Here is a 22067-nt window from a genome sequence, read left to right as displayed (position 1 = left end):
GGTCGTCTCAGAAGAGTATACGATGCATAAGCAAAATTCATGGGACAAATTTTGAACGATAAGATCTAGACAGGGCCAGATCTTCTCTCCTCTCTGTTTGGAGTCTTCCTTAGGTTTTGCTAAGGAAGCATTGCAATGGCTGCTGATGTGAAAGAAATGTACCATCAGTTTGAGAGGACAGTGTTTGGAGAAATGTCTGCACCATCCAGAGCGAACTATACTATGAGGCGAAATGATGATGAGAATGGGGAAGATTTACCTCTTGGTGTGAAAGCAGTCTACAAGTGCTTTTACATGGATGATGGCCTATCATCAACGGATTCTTGTGAGGAAGCAATTGAAATGCGGAAGCAGATGACCGTGTTGTTGCGCCGTGGAGGTTTACACCTACATAAGTGGCTGACAAAGGACCCAGACGTCTTGGCGACAATCCCGCAGCAAGATAGATTTCCACGATTCCTCGAGCTGAGTGAAGACAAGTTGCCAACGGACAGAACTTTGGGCGTCATTTGGGATGCCCAGGAGGATATGCTCCGGTTTACCGGACTGAAGGGTGATCCGGGTACGACAAAGAGGAAGATCTTGAGCCAAGTATTCTCTGTTTGGGATTCACGAGGACTCCTCCTCTCATTCACAATCAGAAGTAAGATCATCCTACAGAGTCTGAATCTTATAAAGTACGGGTGGGATGATGAGTTGAAAGAAGCTGATCTTCAAGAGTGGCGTGAATGGCACAGGGAAACAGGGAAGCAGAGAAGCTTGAGGAAGTGAGAATTCCAAGAACTTTATTTCAAGAACAGAAACCTATCCGAGAAACAGCACTTCATGTATTTTGTGACGCCAGCCAGGATGCCTATGGCGCGTGTACGTACCTAAGACGTGCATTTACGGATGACACAGTAGAGTGTAGTCTTATTGCGGGAAAAGGCCGTGTTTCCCCTTTAAAGTTACTTTCTATCTGCTGGCTGGAGCTCATGGGAGCTCTAGTAGCTGTGCAATTAGCTGAAACACTAGTGAAAGAAATGACTGCAAAGATAGAGAAGATAATCTTCTGGAGTGACTCCACCACAGTCTTGCATTGGATCCGTCAGATAAGTTCCACTTATAAAGCATTCGTCGGCAATCGGGTGTCTGAGATTCACACAATTATGAGCAATCTGGAGACCTCACTGGGGGCGGGCACAGTGAGTTGGAGATATGTGCCGACAGAGGCTAATCCTGCAGATGACATCTCCCGTGGACTAGGTCCTACAGAACTTTGCAAGGGCTTTCGCTACAATAGTGGAGCCAAGTTTCTGTATGAATCAGCAGAACTGTGGCCGGAGAATAAAGTCGAAGCACCTTCCGAGAAAGATGAAGTGAGTGAAAAGAAGAAGGGAAGATGGGTTGGAGCATCACAGGAAAATGAGGTCCTGTTGGGATAGAAGAAGTATTCTTCTCTGACCAAACTAAGAAGAGTTACCGCTTATGTGATGCGATTCGCGAACAATGCAAGAATTAAGAAGGAAGCGCGTCTACTGGGAGCACTTACGCCGAGTGAACTGAGAGCTGCTCAGAATTATCTAGTGAAGAGGGCGCAATTTGAGTCATTCAGCCAAGAGATACAGTGTTTAGAGATGGGCAAGGAGATCCACAGAGAAGATGGATTCTTAGTTGTTGGTGGAAGACTGCAGAGAGCACAATGCCTACCATACAAGACACGACATCCCAAAATAATTGACTCACGCCATGAGCTTGCACAGCTGATCGTGGAGGAAATACATCAGATCTACCACCACCCGCCAACTGAACACTTGCATAATCAAGTAATGCAGTAGTATTGGATCATCCATGGTCGTCAGACGGTGCGGAACGTGAAGTTCAAGTGTAACTACTGTTTTCGCCAGACAGTAAAACCTCAAGAGTAGCGAATTGGAAGTCTACCAGAGTGCAGACTTGAGCCAGGAATGGTGTTCAGGAACACTGGAGTTGACTTTTTTGGGCCTATGTTAGTTAGGAAAAGACGCAATGAGATTAAATTGTATGGTTGTTTGTTCATTTGCATGAGTACTATAGCGTGCCACCTCAAACTTGTGGAAGATCTTTCAACAGATCATTTCATTATGGCATTGAAGAGATTCATTGCGGGACGTGGACGACCGCAGAACATTCACAGTGATAATGGAACAAACTTTGTTGGTGCAAATAACGAGTTGCGGAAATGCATTAAATTATTGGATGAAGAAAGGATACAAAACTTCTGTGCGCCCAAGGAAATTGAGTGGAAGTTTCAGCCATCAAGCGCCCTGCACTTTGGAGGAGCGTGGGAGAGACTAGTACAGTGCACAAAGAAGACACTGAAGGCAATTCTGGCACACAGGACGGTTTCCAAAGGAGTGCTGAGAACTGCGCTAGTCGAAGCAGAAGGAATACTAAGTATGTGTCCAATGATGCAGGGGACATTAAAGCGTTAACCCCAAATCGTTTCTTGCTGTTGCGGGCGAATCCGAGTTATGAAGATGCTGAAGTTAGTGATAGTGAGATCAGTTCGACAAAGATGTGGCGACGGTGTGCTAAGCCCTAGCTAATTTCTTTTGGAGACGTTTTACCAAGGAATACCTTCCTAGCCTGACAGAGAGAAAGAAGTGGAAAGAGAAGAAACAGAACCTCAAAGAGGGAGATGTTGTCCTAGTTGCAGAGCCCAATCAGCCGCGAGGTGTATGGCCGTTGGGCAGAATCGTGTCTACTCATCCTGGGTGGGATGGGTTAGTTGGAGCAGTTATAGTGCGTACTTAGCACGGCGATTGTAAGAGACCGATTGTTAAACTTTGTTTATTAGAGGAAGCGGAAGTGTAGAACTGTTAATCGTCTCGACGAACGTTGTGTCTCGACTAGGGGCGGGGATGTCCCTCCCGCTTCCTGTACGTTTATTCATTTATTTGTTTATTTTTTTTGTTGCTATGTAAATTGACAGGTCGGCTTGTTGCCATGGACCACGTGCTCATGTGTGAGATAAAAAAAAAGGTGAGTTGAGGAGTTTGGAGTAACGTGAGCGAATAATGTTGTTAAAAAAAAAAAACGAATCAGCCGAGTCCAATAGTCGTCCGGCAACGACAAATACAGTGAAAGCTACTCTGATACTGTTCACCAAGAAATTGCCATAGAGGGATATCAGTACTGTACATCTTTACAAAGAGCCTTTGAATCGCTCATGTTTGAAAGCCACACCAATTTCATAGTAACAGTAGGGTGTATTACTGTAATAGTAATATGGGGTTCAAAATATTTGATTCTCATGTAAGAGATTTGTATGGTAGACGGCAGCCTCAAGGTACATGTGTTCTTCTCGACGTACTGTCTCCTGATAGTTTAGTGCATTATTTTCAGAGTATACATAACAATGATATATTTGAAGTTAGAGGAATAGAAATTGAGAATATTCAAAATAGAATTGTTTCTCAAAACAGTCTGAATGAAACCATATACTTCAATCTAAGTTGTGCTGTAGCTCTCTACTCTCTTTGTTACCCTAAAGTGAAGTCATGTAATTACTGGAATTACAACTCATCCTTACCTGCCATTGTTGACAAAGACAAAAAGATGTGTTGTAAATCAAGTTTAGAACACAACCAGCAATCACCAGTTAATCTTCCAAGAACTGTGGATGTTTGTGAAACTGAAGGAAATTTGGATAATTTGTTTAAGAATGAAGAACTTTTTAACTGATTCACTTCAAAGCAAGTCAATTCTTGAGAATGAAGTAATACATAATAGTGAATGCACAAGGTTTTTAATGTAATTTTCTTCGTACTGCATCAGTTCTACCTCTAAACCCACAAAAAGATCAAAATATATGTATTCCCCCTTGCTTTATCATGAAAGAGACACGTCCTCAATTCAGTACACTAAAAACATAAATGGAATGGCTTCACTTGTTGATGCCATTAGAAAAATACTAGAGAAATATAGTACTGTAGGACAATACAGAATACTGTTTGCTACATGTTCATGAAAAGTATTTGACAGAAAGGAAAGAAAAAAATTGATGATTAGACATGGAAAAAAAAAACAATACTATAAAGCAATGGAGCCAGCAGAGAAAAAAAATATCATTGGAGAAAAAACAATTTAGGGATATGAAAAATAAGTAGGAGATACAGAAAAAACTGTCTCAAAAATACAAAACAGTGGATACTGGGTAATCAGTATTTTCAGGATGCACTAGCCTTGACTGAATGCATTGAATATCACCCTCTGTTTGTGAAGCAGTTCTGAATCTATTTAATTACTCCGTGAATGGTTGGTACAGAAAAAACGGCGTACATTTTGTTTGGTTTTGACAAGTACGGAAGTAAATATAATGGTCAGCCGCATTCGCCTCGAACTGTATTCAGTGAAATTACAAATAAACACTTTCACAGGACAATAACAGTCAAACTCACAGACTTTATACGACAAAGATTGTACACTCACGGAAAATCAGTCAATAATAACCCACCAGAGGCTTGTAATGGCCTTGTCTTTGTAAGCTACTATTGCTGTCTGTTGTGTATAAGGGTTCGATATACTACCATAATGCGTGAATCAGACCAAGTGCGCTACACAACTGCTTTATTAGAATACAATGAACTTAATAACATAAAATGATATTTAAGGATAACCATGTGATTGTGGTCATGTTTGTGCTAACCAGTAAAATACAGATTATCTAATAGTTAAGGTAATTATCCAAATATAGGAAGACACACTACACTGGCCTCACACTAGGTTTATAAAACTTAGCGAAACGAGTATCATATTGCCCTGTGTCTGTGTTGCTATGTGACGTCATACAATAAACATAAAGTCCTCCCTCCTTGCTTCATATTAATGCAACGTTTTCAGCGCTTGTCGACATTTCAATCAATTGTTATCCTCCTGCACATAGTTAACTACGAGAGGTATCCTCCCTGAGTCAGTATTTTCCCTAAGATTAAGAAAAGAAAAAAGCATCGTACAATCGTAAAGTTGAATCGTTCGGTTTCGACAACACAAGCGGAAGTCATCAGTCAACCGATGAATTATTTTCAGTGGAATGATTTAGGTCAGTTTCTTAAAAGACTGATCGGTTGATTACTTTTCGTCGTTGAAACCGTTAATTCAGCTTCACTTAACTTCACTGTCTTCATACGTGAAAGTCAAGTCAAAAAGGCTCAATATAAGAAAGAATATTGTGAACTTCAGTTACATACCTTGCTGATTATTTCAGAAAAGAGGTTGTATAGTAGCTACTTGTAAGGTGCTTTTACAGAAACAGCTGATATTAACGTTATCGAACTATTTACTAACCTTAAAGAGATCTTTTAAAAAAACGTGAATAAACAAATCAGCAGGAGCTGAAAAAAACAAATACAATAGAAATATTCCAACAAACAAACAACAAAGCCTAAAGGAAAAAAGGGGAAAAATTACTTCAGAGAAAGATCATTTGGAAGCAAAATTGTTTGTGCACTCACTTGAAAAAAGCAGATGAAACCTGCTACCTGCAAAAGTAGGAAACCGAGAAGAAATACTTGTTATGTGAATGGTTGTTCCTGTTAAGACACCGGTCATAATTTACCAACGAGGAAGGGGGAGGGGAAGGGGGAGGGGAAGGGGGTATTTTGGTTGTGTTGTGTTAAAATCTACCTAAGTCTGAAATACTCCTATTGAACCCTCCCCCCCTCCACCCACCTCCTCTTCATTAGTAGTTCATTGCTAGTTAATTTTTCATAGTCCCTCTTTTATCGTCTTTTGGCAACGACTGATCCCCTATCTGTTTCCTCTTCAGTGAAGACCATGTGATCCCCGCCGAAATCAACCCCCCCCCCCCCACCCCGGGCGCGATAAATACTGACATCCCCAAAACTCTTTATAATATCAAGTCTCGTAGCGTGGATCAAATGCCTCGAATGATGAAGACAGCGCTTACACTCGTGGACCACTCATATCCAAATTGGTCATATAATACTCCAGCCAGAACAGGCCCAATCATTGACCTGGAAAGAAGGAATTGAAAAACATTTATAATCCATGATAGCGTCGGCCCTTCTTCAAATCGTTGTGGCCTTAGCGAGTGAAACAAAAGAGAGAAAGAGTCTGTAAAAAAATTGCACATACCCTAAATAGTACATAGAATTGTGAATACTTGATACAAGGACGTTTGCGGAGGAATCATTGGACATACCATCTGCCCTGTAAGAGGAAAAGAAGCAAGAAGCAAGTACAAACATAAGATTGTAATAAAAAAGTCAATAAATTAATAAAGTTGACTTCCTATAACTCAACACTTGCCAATTCCAACTTCGCGCTTACTCAAACCCAAACCAATACCACTGAAAATCCGCCATTTATTTACTGCGACTTTACTTTAGAGAAAAAAGAAACGACTCTTTTTTTTAAGGTGCGAGTTATCGATCTGGAGTTGCTGTACTAGTTAAAAGTAATTAGAAAGCTCACAGACAAAGATGAAGGAGAGAGGACTTGGTTACACTGACTTAACAGTTCAAATGCCAAGTACACCCACTAAAAATCATTCAAAAAAACAGACACCGACGGATAAGTGATATCGAAAAGGAAAACTCATTATCTCTCATTTTCAGAGGTCTCGAAGTTGTAATGTAATATCAAAGAACATATTCCCATCTATCATGGCGGGGATGAATTTACCTGGGAAACTAAGGTATAGCTTTGTGTATTGCCATTAAACTAGTAACGCCTTTTGTGCCCCCCTTGCATTGGTTGTTGTATTTACTTAAACATTGGTACTTACCTTAAAGTTTTAATAAGTTCAGGCATGATAGGTACAAAGCCAAGTGCACCCCCAATTCCATAAAGGAACACTGCTAAAATCAACAGCCAAATCGTCCTAAAAGAACAGCGGAATCGAATAAGTTTTATCGTTAACATAACATTTCTCAAAGGTGACTGAACCTCAGTTTTGGATCGTTCTGGAGACAGGCGTGAAACTTGATAATCACAACTACAAATCCATGTTTGCAGGTTCACTGACTTCTGAATTTTTTGAACGTGTACAAATTACTCAAAATATCGAAGATCGTTTTTTTTTTACTATTACTTTTAGTTAACATAATCATAATAATATGCAGAATGACGAGTATACATACTTTGCTGGTAAGAACGTAAGAAATGGAGCAGGTCCCACCAACAGATGTCCAACGAGAATTACAGTAAAACCTGCTATCATCATCGTTCGATAACATTTCTGCAAAGAGATTTTTTAAGAAATATGTAGTTGCATCAAAATCATGCTTTTATTTTTAATACATTACATACCAAATCACACGAGAAAGAGTTGTCACCATGAGTTCTTAACAACACAGCTTTCGGAGTGGATGATTTTTTTTCTCTGAGGTGACGCCTCGAGTTAACAATTCAATCAAATGTAAATCGGAGGTATAAATGGTAAGTTTTGTCTGTAGAGGTCCTACAAATGTCGAAGCAGAAATGTTTGGGAAAACTCCTCACAGCAAGACGTCACCGAAAGTCGCTATTTTCCCCCAGCACTCTTTAATGTTTAGAATTCATTCCCTAGCCTCTGGGGAATACACTTTTGATTGGAACAGAATGGACTCTGTCGGTCACCAAGTTGAATTTCGCGGACTTGAGTTGAACACGTCATTACGCACGTCATAATGCACTAGAAACCCCGCCCTGTCCCCCACCATTCACCATGAGAGAAAAGGAAACCTCACAAAAAGAAGTCTTAGTTTCCCCCACCGGCAAACGCTTGTCTTGTTAATGAAAGTTTTTGGAGGGCAGATTTGGTAATTATGATAATGCCAGACCCTGATGCAGAGTTAATTTCTGCTATGCCAAAGGGAAAACTTACCGTTTTATCTCCTATGCATCCGACCAATGGTGCAAACAGGGCGTAAGTCGCACTCCAACAAAGAAAAGCAAGACCAACATTTGCTGGATTTTGACCCATCTGTGAAGTGAATATATGCCAAATGGACCATTAAGCCCAACTTTGAAGACAGAAGACTTTAAAAGTTTGGCGAACTCAACTTTCCAAAAGGAATAATAAATCGTATTTCGATTATAGGCGCTGCAACACGAGCGTTTCTTAGCCTCCGAAAGAGTCTGAGTTCTTGAGAGAAGCAAGCCGGCCAGCGGTCAATTTGGGGTCTGCCAGATCCCAGCAAACCTGTCTCAACTCGTCTCTAATCTTCCCGCTTGCAGAGATATGCACGTCCGGCAGCGCTAACAGTGAGGGCCTGATCACAAGCTAATTTCGATCAAATGTCGCATAATGGTAACCAAAGTAGCCACAACGTCCAATTAGAGGAAAGAAAAATGTCACGCGGAGCTAATGAGGAATTGAAAATACAATGAAGAAACCTTTGAAGGGCGGGGAAGCGACAATGACCAAGTCATAATCAGTTTTAGTTCTACCTCCAAATAGTTGGCGTGAGTTAACCGGATCACAAGAGGGAAGTAAAACAGAACTAACGAAATCCTGAAGTACTCATATTCACTTTTGAATATTCCTCAAGGTACTGCGTTAAGGGATTCTGTTTGATCAAGCCATGTAGTTGACAAAGCATGTTCTGTGACAGAATGCGGAAACATTATCTAACAAGACCAGACATGATTTAAGAGTAAAAGTCGTAGTTGTACCTCCATTAAGTGAGGCCCTAAGATAGGATCAGGGTAACAAAATGACAAGCCACAGACGGCAAAACAGAGAGCTGGAATGAAATGACAGGAAAAATTTGTTAGAGACCACTCTTATTTCGGTAACTCTTAAGTAAATGTAAGTGCTCTAACTCTCAAAGACATGTAACTTAAAAATGGCCCCTTCCCTTGTGCTCGGCAATTTTTGAGCAACTTTTAGCGTTTGGAGCACCTCGAGCAACTTTTGCCACTGACAACTTTAAAAAAAATTACATTTGCATAATTTTTCTAATGTTTATCAACCTTTTGAACGCATAAGCTATCACTTGATAAAATGTAGCCTTTAACGACCCTAATCTATTACTTATAACGGATAATCACCCAAAATAATGCGCAAAAAGGGCCGCTCGTTTTTGTTTTTTTTTCCTTTTCATGAACTGAAATGGATGGTGAGAAGCCACTTTGCTTACTTTCCTTGCTAATGCATTTTGGCTTACAGTATGTAGAGAAGGTGTAACAGTTTGATTTCTGATATGGTTTTAGACTCTGGGAGTGCATTCACTATAAAGCTAGTTTCGTTTAAGTGCTCTGGTATCTTTCGGCAAAACGTCAAATGAGCCACGTGTTTTTGTCCGTTAGACATTCATATAAATTTTCTGCCAAAAGAAGTATTCTGGCTACCCTCAACCCAGGGTGCACCAGCAATCACATTATCTAGTAATATTAACTCTCCATTATATTGTCAGAAAAAATATGTGAAATGTTAAGTGTAGTCATTTACTTACATAACACGAGTACAGTTGGAATTTTTAGCACTGTTAACCTGGATATTGATTCCTTGTCATCGTTTTCCTTCTTTTCCTCTCCTGGTATGTAGTTTTTAATTAACATTTATCCTTGCTATATTTCGAGAGAAAATTCTCAGGAACGGACTGAAATGGCTCAAAATTGCACTCAATACAGTAAAGGAACTCGTGTTTCTCATTTTATATCCATAGCCTGAGTAGGAAGTGATCAGCGAAAAAATTTGTGGCCCCAGCGCTGACTTTCCTTTCAGTTAAATGGTTTTGTCTCACACGATTGTAAAGGATGGGGTTAACAGGAAAACAGGGGCTGTGTAGCGTTTTGCCACCTCTCCAAAATGTGCAGCCTATACGCGGGTGTGTCCAATCCGCGGATAAATATGGTAGTCTATTAACACAGGCAGCAGTCTACCTTGCATTTTCATGTTGATGAGTAGAATTTAATTTCGTAAAAAGGTTGTGCTTGTTCATCGTGGTAAAACACAATAATAATAAAGTATTATCGTTTGTCTCACGATGTGGTCACTTATGATGTGAATCGCGACGTTTCGACAGCATACTACTAGTCTTCATAAGGCGATAAGGTCGAATGGTTTCGGGTCTTCTTATAAAGCATGATGCTCCGCAGTGATTGGTTGGTTTTTTTTCCACAGCTGTGTTTGGTTTGTTTAGATCCTCGATGTTAGTGAGTTGTTCCTTCGACGGTTCACTATCGTACGACTCTCCGGTTGTTGTGTTTTTTTATCGTGAGCATCCACGCTTCAGGAATTTCTATTCCACTGTCCCTGTTGATGTTGTTAGGCTGAAGTCTTATGTGAATTGCCTCTTTGACCTTATCAGTGTACCAGTAAGGATCACGATTAATAAACTTAACCTCATTCCAAAGCGGTTGGTGTCCGGTGTTGTGAGTGTGCTCTGGAACGGTTCGCGATTCACATCATAACTGACCACATCGTGAGACAAACGATAATACGTTATTATATTATTATAGAATTATATTTGTTTACCAAACTGTTTGCTCGAGAGCAATGTCACCTGTCTCCTTGAAACGATTTTAAATGAAATTAATGTTGATAGGAGGCGCATCGTAAAAAACCGGTGATACAGATACATGTCAAACATGATTCAAAGGTTAAGTGAAAGATTGACCGACTGACTGACTAACTTGCCCAATCACTCCTTCATTGACTGAATGATTTTTGAACCTGAGCACCTTTTTCACAAATCAAATGCTTTTAAGAAAATGACTGAGATACTCAAATTAGTGAGAATATAAGATTGTTAAAAAATCTATAAATCAAACCTTTGCCGAGTGTCAAGGCTAAAATTGGAATAACAGCAATCATAGTTCCACCCGTAACAATGAAGGGAAGTTTAAAACCACCAACCTAGAAACAAGATCAACTGAGATCAGAGATTATTGATGATGTTTTTTTCCTGCATCTCAGATTACCCTGTTACCCATAACTTTAATTCTTTACTCGGCATGCTCTGTGCAAAAAAGCTGGGGTAATTAAGTGTTCACCCTCACTATGGTGTGAGGGAGGGGGGAGAGGTGGTCGGTTGAGGTATTGTCTCTTAGACAACACAACTAATGAAGCCTGGCCAAAAGCAGCATATATAGAAATTTATGAAAAAAATCAGAGGCGGTTTTGGATGTAATGTTGACATAACTTTTTAAGTTGAATTGAGGGATGCTTTTTAGATAATATTCACGTGATATATTACATATTACAAATGAGATAATTCAGGTAAAGATCATGCCATGGACATACTGTGTAAAGAAATCCTCCCATGACTGAACCAAAGGCATCTCCGGCTCCAGCAGCTGTCTCCACCACACCCTAGAAAATAACGGTGAAAGAACTGTTTTCATATTTTGCCTTAACTTAAAAGCTGCTCTAACTTGCTAATCGACAAGATCAAGAAAGCCTGCAGAGAACAAATTATGAAGGGAGGAGGGGACAAGGGAAATTTGATTGACATTCTTACTGCATGTACCACCTCCATCGCATACAGTTTTTACTTACTGTAGGCTTTACTCGATCTTATCAAATTAATTCAATATGACAGCTGCAACACTCACAAGGAATGTTTAGCATTAGCTTGCCACATGCCTACTATGGAGACTATTTCTCAACTTACATGCACTGTTAAAATCGACTCTTTATATTCCAATCATTTTTTAACAAAATGGAGGTACCGGTACAGTAAGTCACCTTCTAAATCTGCCACTGCTAAATCTTATTTAATGACCATTTATTCCAATTATTTACTGCAATTTATTCACTGTTATTTTTTATAGAAGCTAACATTATATAAAGTACTTAGTAACTTTAATTAATAAATGCTATTTTCATGCATTTTGTTACTTAAGGTGGCTCTAAACCCATTGAAATATACATCACTCAGGGAATGTCATGACAAGCCTTACACAGAGGCTCCTGAGTGATTCCTCATTAGAAGTTACCATATGTATTATCTTCACGGCAAGGCAAAAATGTATTCATTACAAAATGTAGTTTGAATTCAACAAACAAAATCCCACATACTGACACCATTCCAACATTATCTGGATATTTTCCCAATAAAATTGACAATGCCGAGGTTTCAACTGCAGCCCCTCCAATAGCAGATGTTGCTCTCAGTATGAAGGAAACAGTTATGAACGCATCCCGATCTACAATTCGCTCACAAAATCTGAAAGATGCAAAAGCCACAGATACTTCTTTGTTTAAAAAGCTCAAATCCCTAAAGGAGCAAGACCTAGAATTCGAGCAGTCCCTCCTTTTCGGTGAGATCCGTCGCGCGCGAGTCCAAAAAACCAGTGGGAAAAAACAATGATGTAGGGAGCCCTTGGAGTGAGGCGCTCAAAAAAAAGGGAACACAGACCAAAAAATTCCAAGAGTTTGACTTCCGCATTGCGCTCTCAACACAAAAATATGATCGGCTATTGGGCAGTAATCTGTCAACAACTGGTATACAATACAATACAATACAATATTTATTTGCCATATACGACATTTACACATGGAAAAAAAAAATGAAGAAAATTGATGACAGAAAATAAATGGCGAGAAAACCTGAAAGAAACCACGAGGCTTATAACAAGTCAGGTTTTCTCACTTAAAATAACTAATCTTATATTAGAATTACAATATGGACTTATGGTAATTAACTTTGACCGCGCACACGTACACACACACACACACACGCACACACATATTAAGTAAGTTAGTTAAGAATTACTGCCTTACAGAAGCTAATACTTAGAGAGAAGAAATTCCTTAAGCTTTCTTTTAAAAGAAGCGGAGGAGGGAGAACTAGTTATGTCAGAATTTAACGAATTATAAAAGTTTGGACCTTGAAAGTAAATTGAAAACTTCCTGGTGTTCGTTCTGCACAGTGGCAAACGGAAGGACTGAGCATTCCTAGTATTATAATTGTGGATTTGACTATTCAGTAAAAAAAAGTTATTGAATTTGGAAGGGAGTGTAGAGTTCTCGAATGAAAACATAAAAGTACCTAATTGAAACGAATGGATATCATGAAATTTTAAGAGTTTAAGTTCCTTTAAAATAGGGCCAGTATGGGCAATGTATGTAGAATTGCTTACTATTCTTAACGCACGTTTCTGTAAGGTTACAATTCTTTGAAGGTTTGACTTATAGGTACCAGCCCAAGCTAAATTGCAATAATACAAATATGGAAGGATCATAGAATTGTATAAAGTACGAAGGGAGTGAGTAGAGAGAAAAAACCTAGATTTATGAATAATACCTATAGATTTGGATAATTTATTTGCTGTTAAGGATATATGCGATTTCCAGGTCAAATTGTCATCTAATAAAACACCCAAAAACATGGTCTCAGAAACACGAAGAATAGGCTGCTCATTTATGAAAACTTGAAATTCAAAAGATTGCTTCTTTTGCCAAGGCTTGAATACCATAAAATTAGTCTTGGCTAAATTCAAGGAGAGCCGGTTTGCTGCAAACCAGGTTGACAATTTGTTTAATTCTCTATTTAATGTGTTAATTAGGTAAACAGGGTCATTATGGGAGATAAATAAGTTTGTATCATCAGCAAACAAGATTGCATCAAGCAGGGAAGCATTGTTCAAATCATTAACATACAGGATAAAAAATAAGGGACCAAGAATAGAACCTTGAGGCACCCCACAGGGAATCCCCTGTGGGGCAGATCTAACGTTATTAAATTCGACAAATTGTGTCCTCTCAGAAAGATAACCGGTTATACGTATCAACGCTAGTCAACGCTCCAGACTAATCATGGCTGTAGGCTTGCAGGTTTTCGACAATTCTTTCTGAAACCAGGGCATACTGAGGCGCTTAAAGCTCTTCTTGCTGGAAAGGACGTTTTTTCAATTTTCAACCTTTAGAAAAATTTCTGACTGCCGGTCATTTACCTATTTGAGAACCGTGACCGGCAGCACACCGCACACAGTGTCAACTTCCATGGCTCTGAATTCTGAGCCCCGTGTAAATCGAGCGTTAACATGAGATTTTTGAATCACTTCGCGATCGCTGAAGGCAATTTATAATTGGAAGCACACAGAGAGAAAAATTCGTTCGCGATGGTACCTCTACCTTTCCTAAGTATCTTCTGAGGAGTTTCGTTTGTGAGACTCATCCGAACTGAGACATTTCGCAGATTTCCAGTTCACAGTGCCCTTCGAAATTTGAGATAGTTTAGAGCTCTTGACATTACCCGAGCGTTGCGACGACATGAAAATTGACTGGTAATTAAGATGAGGAATGCCATTGGTTACATCTAACTGAGGTTAAAAATCACTCACCTGTGTAAGGTCAAACTCTTGGGCTTACACTGTGGTCCCTTCCTTTACACCTCATTCCCAGAATTCCCCGCGGCGTGCGAACATAAAATATTTCTTTCACTGATTTCTTTTTACTCGCGCGACGGACTTCGCCAAAAAGGAGAAACTGCTCGTACTCTTAGCAAGATCTTTTGCTTAAACTTCTAATTTTTCACTTTAGGTCTTTTTACACTTAACTTTCAAGACCATTTCAAATGGACTGTCTTTCACATTTATCAGCGTATTTACTTAACTTGCCCAAGTCTTGTCCAGTTTAAGCTATTGAATAAATGCTACATCTGAGAGTTGGTCTTTCCACTTCCAAGATTGACCAAAGAGAAATTTCTCTTCACAATATTAATACAATTTCAAGCAGAAGACTGATGAGAAGAAGGAGGAATGGCAACTAAAAGATTAATGATGATAATAGGACCAAGTGGAGTCCAATTTTGTCTGTAATCGTACGAGTGATTAACAAAATCGGACGACCGCGAAGTGGGAGTCCGATTTATTAATCACAAGTATGATTACAGACAGAATTGGGCGACAAGAAGTCCTATTACCAATTTATCATAACCATTTCAATTTCCGAGAAAACAAATATACCTACAACAAATATCTGCAGTGGAGACAATGTCTTTAGTTAAAAATTCCTCCATTTTGGAAATTCCCTAGTTTTTCTTTGGATAAGTGGTTGTTGCTATGGTTATTTTGATCATTTCTGTGATTGGTGGATTAGCTGAGTGGACTTAGTATGATTGGCTGCTTCAACTGTCTGATTACAGGTGTCCGATTACAGCCAACAGTCCGATTACAGAATGATTAGTGAAAAATGAAGCTGCGAATGCACCAACAATATTTGAGGAATTTGTAATGGTTATGATTAATTGTGTAATCAAATACAGAAATCTTAAAAGCAGTATTTTGGCTCACCCAAATAAAACCAATGATCCCCCACAAAGAACAAGCCCTGAGTAGAGAACAAACCCAGGACCATATTTTGGTATCTGCAAGTGATACAAATTGCTCATCAGTAAGTGATTGTGAAAAATCTTGTAATACAATTATTGATTCAAGCAGAAAACTACACATAATTGAGTTGGGGCCATATGGTTCTCATATATCATTATGTTAACCCTTTACACCCCAACATCAGTAATCATATTCTCTAAAGTGTTTTCTCTAGATTCATCTGGTACTGAAAAGGAGAATTTATCAATCAAAGCTTCTCGGGTTGGTAATCGTTTCATTTATTCTTATGATGTTAAAAAATGACTCATCAGTATTACTGTAAGGAGATTTTAGGCGATTGTCACTATTAGGATTTAAGGGTTTCAGGATGCAAAATGTACAATTATCATTGACAATGAAATATTATTTGTTCTAGCAAAGTAATCTGTAAAATGAAAGTAAACTGTTTCAGGTTCTGCCTTGTTGAGCCTATTCCGATCTGAATGAGATGAAGTTATTTATCATAAAAATTAATACTAAAATAAAGATGGTGGAGTATTGAATCCAAAAAAGCGAATAGTGGTAAATATACAAATAAATGAATTAAATATTCTAACTATCATGGATACCCTTCAGAGTCAAATACTTACAAGAACTCCACAAAATGGCGAAAAGATGAAAATCACAAACGAATAAGTTGCAAAGATAAGCCCCACTATACTTTCAGACACGCCTTTTCTCACTGCCTTTAAGTAAACAAAAAAAAAAAAGAGAGAGAGAAAAAGTTATACAATAAATCACAGAACCCTTGAAACAAATGTGAAAATGGCATCGGGACAAATATCAATATTTGTACTTGGCTTTAGATTTCATTATTGATTGGAAAACCATGCACAGTAGCTGTCCTTAGACCCCCAATAAGCCTCTGTACAGTAGCCATCCTCAGACCCCCAATAAGCTCCTACTTTACAGTAGCCATCCTCAGACCCCCAATATGCTCCTACTTTACAGTAGCCATCCTCAGACCCCCAATAAGTTCCTACTTTTGCAACTTTAGCCCTTTGCCCCACCCCTCTCCCCTAAAACCTCCTACCACGACACTGTTCCAGGTATATGTGGTGAGCTTTTTGCCCTGAGTGTACAGATCAGTCTTTTGTTTTCATTTGCTTTCATGGGAATATTGAAGCTTGTGAAAGATATTATTATAAGATTATTATAAGCTCCGCTGTGAGGAATCCTAGGTGAACCACCTCCAGAGGAACACTGTAAACTTGAGGTTTCCTCTTTCTCGCTAAGTCGGAGGCCGTCAATTTTCAGGCCATTTTTCTGATCATCGGATAGAATCACTGAGCTGATAGTCGATTTAACCCGAATGGATATTACTCTGACTAACATGAGGAAAATAATTTACAACCCTTAATCACAGCTTATTTTTAAAATGATGTTTATTTATAACAATATCAATAATAAAGTTAAGGAAAGTGTGGAACGTATGTGTTAGATTTGGGTCCAACTTCCTACAAATTCCTCTTCCTCAAAAGTAACTTTTAGCTGAGAGTTGATTCATCAGATGTTGTCGGCACTCAAGGCATGAAATTGTAACGTGATCCAAGCAAGTACCCTCAGTCCAATGGCAAGGCCGAGACTGCCGTCAAAACCATAAAGCGGTAATTCAAGAAATGTAAGGTCGCTGGCCAGTAAGAGTTTTTTTCCCTGCTGGTCTGGCGCAATACCCCAACTGAAGGAATCGGAACGAGCCTCGCACAACGCCTTCTGGGACACCGCTGCAAAACCTTGCTGCCGATGGCAGACAGCTTACTGAAGCCCTGCTGTAACATGGTACAGCTAGCCGTATAGGAGCTGAAAGCAGCGTCAACAATATTATTAATGATTATGATTTTTAATAAAACATCGACAACTATTTGAAATCCTTTTGGGCGCAGCTCACTTTTCAAATGAGGTAATTTGGTATTATAAGCTGAGTTGATAATGTAAATTTGTTACTGTAAATAGTTTCGAAGCTGACATTTTTTAGCATAACCCCTTCGTCAGAGCGAATATGCAGAAAATGGAGCCAAGCTATTGCTGGGAACATGGTGAGGAGAAAAGCAAGAATAAAGTAGTTAAATGAAAAGCAGTCGTTGATACCGTGGGGATTAAGAGTGCCGATTTGAAAGACAGAGTTTTGCCGCTTTTTGCCTAAAATGATTAGAGATTAAAGTGTCTAGCGACAGGTTTGGCTAGGTCCTTGTCATTTCTTTTTACGTTGCGAAGGTGTTCTCGGAATCGGTCACATAGTCACCTCCCTGTTTCACCAATGTATAACTTTTTGGAGTAAGTGCAAGTTATGCAAAATATAACATTGGCGAAGAGGCACGTGTAGTGATCAAAAATCCTTATGGATCACTTGGGTCCCGACAGTTTCTCTACGTTATGAATGAAAGGGCAGCTTTTACATCAAAGTAAAATACCTCGTTTATCAATCAATTAAGGAAAAACTGTAAACATTGGCATACGTATGCTCCCCAGAAAGAAGTACGTTATTATTCATCAATAAATTTAATATTGCTGACCTTACTAGGAAAGAATGGTGATTTATATACAGAAAATGCTTAAAATACCACAAAGCAGGCAATACTACGGAGATAATAATAGGTTTCAAAGAGTCCAGAGTCAACAAACTCCAAAGATACAATCTGAGCTCGAGTTCTGCTCCCTCATTTTGGATTGAAGGCTGTTTTTGAACGAGCTCTTCCTCTGGTTAATAAGTCAAATCTTATCTGGACTACTGGCATTTTCCATTAGAATTCATTACATTATCAAAAAAGTCGACATCGTTCTACAACTCATCCGAGAGCCAACTTTAATACTTTTCAGAGGATGTTGACATTGATCTAAGAGGAAAGAGAAATATTCAAAGGCTTTCCATTACATCTGGAAAAATTGAAAAAAATATAATTTTATCAGGTGTTTTCATAATATATATGTGACCATGACATGAAAATATAAATCAAAGTCTAATGTATAATAGAAGCCATTAGCTTGATGCTCTCCTGGCTGCATACGTAACACTCAGAGATTTAATACCAAGAACTAGATTCGATACAAAGAAATAGATTGAAATTTTGCTGTTTTATTTAAATGTATATTTACTTTCGCCATATTGCCTGTTACCTTAGGAAAAAAATTTGTTTTTCCCCAAAATGAATTGTATTAAGCACCTCAAGAACTAAAATTAATATTCAAATTGTCTCAAAGTCAAAATACGTATGTTACGAATCTATCAATGAAAAATGTTATTATTTCCATCCCTTTTTTTTCACCACAGTCAATGATACTTTGACAGTGAAATTTATTTTTTACACACCAACAATAAATTTTAGGGTAAAGATGTAGAGATGAGTTCATTCACACCTTCAGTGTTTGGAACCAATGGCGGAATGGGACATGAGTGTTAGCGTTTCTTGAAGCATCTTGCAGATAAGATAGCTCAGAAAGACACCGAGCCGTATAACACAGTTATCGCATGGTTCAAGACACAAACCTCTTTGGAAATTCTAATATCGGTACGCGGATGCGTGAGAGGTTCACGAATGCCTTTTCACAGCAAGATAGAACACTCCTTAGACTGCAAAATAAACGTCGCCAATGCGGGCATCTAAAGTTTTATTTTTTTTTAAGGGAAACTTTAAAGTTAAATGCTATTGTATTATACATGATTTTGAATTTTTATGAAATTTCGTATATTAATCAATAGTATTTCGTAAATAATCGTGAATTGTGAATAGAGTTTAAGGTCAATGTTAGTGTAAATGATTCAGACGACTTAACAGGAGCATACACAACTCTAACAGGCTTTTCGAGAAAAGCTCTTTTTTTTCTTCATTAGAGCTAAAAACAACTATTTGATGACGAGCTAGTGAACTATTAAACTGTGAAAGATATATTACGTTAATTTACCAATATATTACAATTATTATTATTATATATCCAATATAGACTTATTTCTAATATATTATTGATTAATGAATAGAAATGCTAACCTCTGCAGGAAAGAATGGTGAAAACAACGAGAATGAAACAAACACCATGAAGCCGCAAAGACCATTGCTGGCGTAGATAACTATGTTGTTAAGAATGTGAAGAATCCCGGGTGAATCACCTCTGGAGGAACACTTTTCCTCTTTCTCGCTGATTCGGGTGCTGCCAGTTATCAGGCTTTCCTTTTCAACATCGGATCGAATTTCTGAACTGTCGGTATTGGTCATTTTCCTTCTGAATGGATGCTGCTATCACTAAATTGTCAAAAACTTATTGTAACTCTCAACAATAGCTTTCTTCTCAAAGAATGTTATAAAAATTCATCAACGAGTTACGAAAAATTAAACCTTAGAAAAATTAAATCTTTCTAGTTGTTTTCGGCGTCCAAACCGTCTTCTTTGTTTCTTTCCCGAAAAAGGCCCTCAATAAATCAAATCTGAGAACTGGTCCAGTTTGGTTCCTACTCGTGGGAAGTTTGGAGAGGAGATAAAATGTGTAAGAGTCGCTGGAGGCGCAGCTGAGAGCATCTCTAGCTTCTTGAGCACTATTACAACTTTGCAAGGACTTCATATCTTGATGAAAACACAGCTGACGAATAAAACGATTGGTTCATATATCAGCATGCGTTCATCGAGATATGAAGCACTCGGATAGTTTGAAGAGCATTTCAGTAGCTAGAGTTGCAGTTTATTTCAATGATATGAAAAGCTGCCTCCAAATCCAATTATAATGGGGGGGAGAATTTGAAAATTACTTTTGTCTTCTGTGTATCTCGAGCACGTTCTTTGTAAACATCAGAATCTAACCTTGTGATGTGTTTGATGCCAAATGTTGATCAGCATCAATTTGATATTTAAGCCATACACGCCATGTGTATGAGCTAATGTCAGCATGAATCAGACATACAGCGGCAAGTCACCAAAAACTTGCTTTCACTCTTACTTTCATAATTTGTGGCTCAATATGTCCTCATAATTGTGTTGTAGTTTTTTGTGAAAATATATTTCAGTTTTTGAGAAACTATTTTTTCGTTCGACCAAATATGCAAATTTTCACCGTGAATATTACCTGAGTTGTGTGACTTCATGTAACCAATAAACTTGACCTCCGGTATTTCTGTCAACATAATCCTTTGTTTTATCATCTAAATTTAATCTCCTGTCAAAATTGAAGCTGGTAAAGTAATATTTATTTTTTGGTGAATATTTTTGTTCGACATACTTTTCCTATATCGAATAGTAACATCAAAACAAAGACAGTTTTAACAATGACCGATATGACAGAATCTACTGAGCTTCGAGTTTTTAAAAGACAAAAGGATGGTTAATAAGTTATTGTAAAAATTTCCTTGTGTATTTGTGTTGTTCTATCTTGAGACGAACTCAAAGTCCGGCAAAATTTACTTGCTAGCGACTGTGAAATAGAGATGGTGTGCCTACTTGTCGCCACCATTTACTGGCATAAATCACTACAATCTGTAAAAAATCTAATATAACACTCTTAACTTGTTTATTTATGATTTCATTAGCTGTTTCGATTATTATTTAACGCCTGGGTATTACGTTTTGACAGGAGCCCAGGTTTTGCGTTGTGTTTTCCCCTCCCCCATTTACATCATAAGCTAGTCACGCCATAATTTATACTGTCACAAATGAATATTTAACCTGTATGGAGACTTTTGTTTATGTTGAATTGAAGATAGAATGAACGAAAAAAATCCTTTCTCAAAAACTAACATGTATTTTCACAAAAAACTACACCACAATTATTAGGACATATTGGGCTACAAATTATAAAAGTAAGAGGAAGCAAGTTTTGGGTGACTTGCCGCTGCGATAGATGCTGACATCCTCTCTTAAGTGCCGCTAACCTCAATTTTTCTTCATATAATAAATCTCATTGTTTTCAAGATAAAAAAAAGTCGAAAATTATCGCATCTGGCAGCCAAGGAGTTAATTTGCTTCTGTCATACGTGCAAGTCAAGTCAAAAAGGGTCAATATAAAAATGAATATTGTCGACTTCAGTTACATACCTTGCTGATTATTTTAGAAAAGAGGTTGTATAGTAGCTACTTGTAAGGTGCTTTTTACAGAAACCGCTGGTACTAACCGCGTTATCGAACTATCTACTAACCTTAAAGAGATCTTTCAAACAACGTGAAGAAAAAAATCAGCAGGAGCTAAAAAAAAAACAAGCATATATAACAGAAAGATATGATAACAAATATTCCTAGATGATAAACTACAAAACCTAAAAGAAAAAAAAGGAAAAAATTATTTTAGAAAAAGATCTTTCTCTTAAAGTTAAATATGATAGAAAAAAACACCAGAAAATAACGTTAACCGATCATTTAGAAGCAAAATTGTTTATGCACTCACTTGGAAAAAGCAGATGAAACCTGCTACCTGCAAAAGTAGGGAACCGAGAAGAAATACTTGTTATGTGTAGTTTGTTCCTATTAAGACACCGGTCATTATTTACCAACAAGGAAGGAGGAAGGGTGGGGGGGAGGGGGGGGATTTTGGTTGTGTCACATTAAAATTTACCTGAGTCTGAAATATTCCCTCCCCCCCACCCCCCTCCTCCTTATTGGTAGTTAATTGGCAGTTAATTTTTAATAGTCCGTCTTTTATTGTCTTTAGGCGACGACTGATCCCCTATCTGTTTCCCCACAGAGAAAACCATCTGATCCCCACTGAAATTCTCCCTTCTCCCCCTCCCCGCCGGCGATAAATACTAAATTCTCCTCAAAACTCTTTATGATATAAAGTCTCTTAGCGTATATCAAATGCTTTGA

The 22067-nt window shown here is 38.3% G+C and overlaps 4 protein-coding genes across 4 annotated transcripts in view; 2 read left to right on the top strand and 2 right to left on the bottom strand.

Annotated features, from left to right (window-relative positions):
* The first annotated feature begins 135 nt into the window (after positions 1-135).
* LOC149047594 (uncharacterized) lies at positions 136-1424 on the top strand. The gene is made up of 2 exons (XM_089204288.1): positions 136-767; positions 845-1424. Exons 1-2 carry the CDS (start codon positions 136-138, stop codon positions 1422-1424), a joined length of 1212 nt encoding a protein of 403 aa, XP_089060414.1.
* Positions 1425-1472: 48 nt separating this feature from the next.
* On the top strand, positions 1473-2453 carry LOC149047593 (uncharacterized). Its single transcript, XM_089204287.1, has 2 exons — positions 1473-1805; positions 2115-2453. Exons 1-2 carry the CDS (start codon positions 1473-1475, stop codon positions 2451-2453), a joined length of 672 nt encoding a protein of 223 aa, XP_089060413.1.
* Positions 2454-2916: 463 nt separating this feature from the next.
* LOC113682829 (MFS-type transporter SLC18B1) lies at positions 2917-21739 on the bottom strand. The gene is made up of 17 exons (XM_089202879.1): positions 21303-21739; positions 19272-19523; positions 15879-15974; positions 15211-15284; positions 11993-12140; positions 11216-11284; positions 10744-10828; positions 9423-9503; positions 8641-8711; positions 7850-7948; positions 7125-7222; positions 6770-6865; positions 6118-6192; positions 5930-5996; positions 5475-5501; positions 5308-5354; positions 2917-4945 (listed from the first exon to the last, which is right to left on the bottom strand). The coding sequence occupies exons 2-16, from the start codon at positions 19494-19496 to the stop codon at positions 5322-5324; spliced, it is 1344 nt and encodes a 447-aa protein (XP_089059005.1). The 5' UTR covers positions 19497-19523; positions 21303-21739; the 3' UTR covers positions 2917-4945; positions 5308-5321.
* The window catches only part of LOC113682835 (MFS-type transporter SLC18B1), a 14857-nt gene continuing 12229 nt past the window's right edge, over positions 19440-22067 (bottom strand). Inside the window, exons 14-16 of the mRNA XM_089204286.1 lie at positions 21649-21675; positions 21404-21449; positions 19440-19523 (exon numbers count right to left, since the gene is read on the bottom strand). Coding sequence (XP_089060412.1) covers positions 21405-21449; positions 21649-21675 — 72 coding nt within the window. The 3' untranslated portion in view covers positions 19440-19523; position 21404. The remainder of the gene's footprint in view (positions 19524-21403; positions 21450-21648; positions 21676-22067) is intronic.

This window comes from Pocillopora damicornis, chromosome 4, assembly GCF_964200805.1.
Source record: "Pocillopora damicornis chromosome 4, jaPocDami1.2, whole genome shotgun sequence".
NCBI lineage: Eukaryota > Metazoa > Cnidaria > Anthozoa > Scleractinia > Pocilloporidae > Pocillopora > Pocillopora damicornis.
Note: the sequence above shows the minus strand (reverse complement) of the source record. Positions and strands in the feature narration are given on the sequence as shown.

Coding starts and splice junctions, on each gene's coding strand:
- LOC149047594 (XM_089204288.1), top strand. CDS start 136: ATGGCTGCTGATGTGAAAGAAATGTACCATCAGTTTGAGAGGACAGTG. Junction 768..844: donor AAGCAGAGAAGCTTGAGGAA/GTGAGAATTCCA, acceptor TTGTGACGCCAG/CCAGGATGCCTATGGCGCGT.
- LOC149047593 (XM_089204287.1), top strand. CDS start 1,473: ATGCGATTCGCGAACAATGCAAGAATTAAGAAGGAAGCGCGTCTACTG. Junction 1,806..2,114: donor CTGAACACTTGCATAATCAA/GTAATGCAGTAG, acceptor ATGGCATTGAAG/AGATTCATTGCGGGACGTGG.
- LOC113682829 (XM_089202879.1), bottom strand. CDS start 19,496: ATGACCAATACCGACAGTTCAGAAATTCGATCCGATGTTGAAAAGGAA. Junction 7,949..8,640: donor TAGGGCCTCACTTAATGGAG/GTACAACTACGA, acceptor TTCACTTCACAG/ATGGGTCAAAATCCAGCAAA. Junction 5,355..5,474: donor GTTTCATCTGCTTTTTTCAA/GTGAGTGCACAA, acceptor TGTTTTTTTCAG/CTCCTGCTGATTTGTTTATT.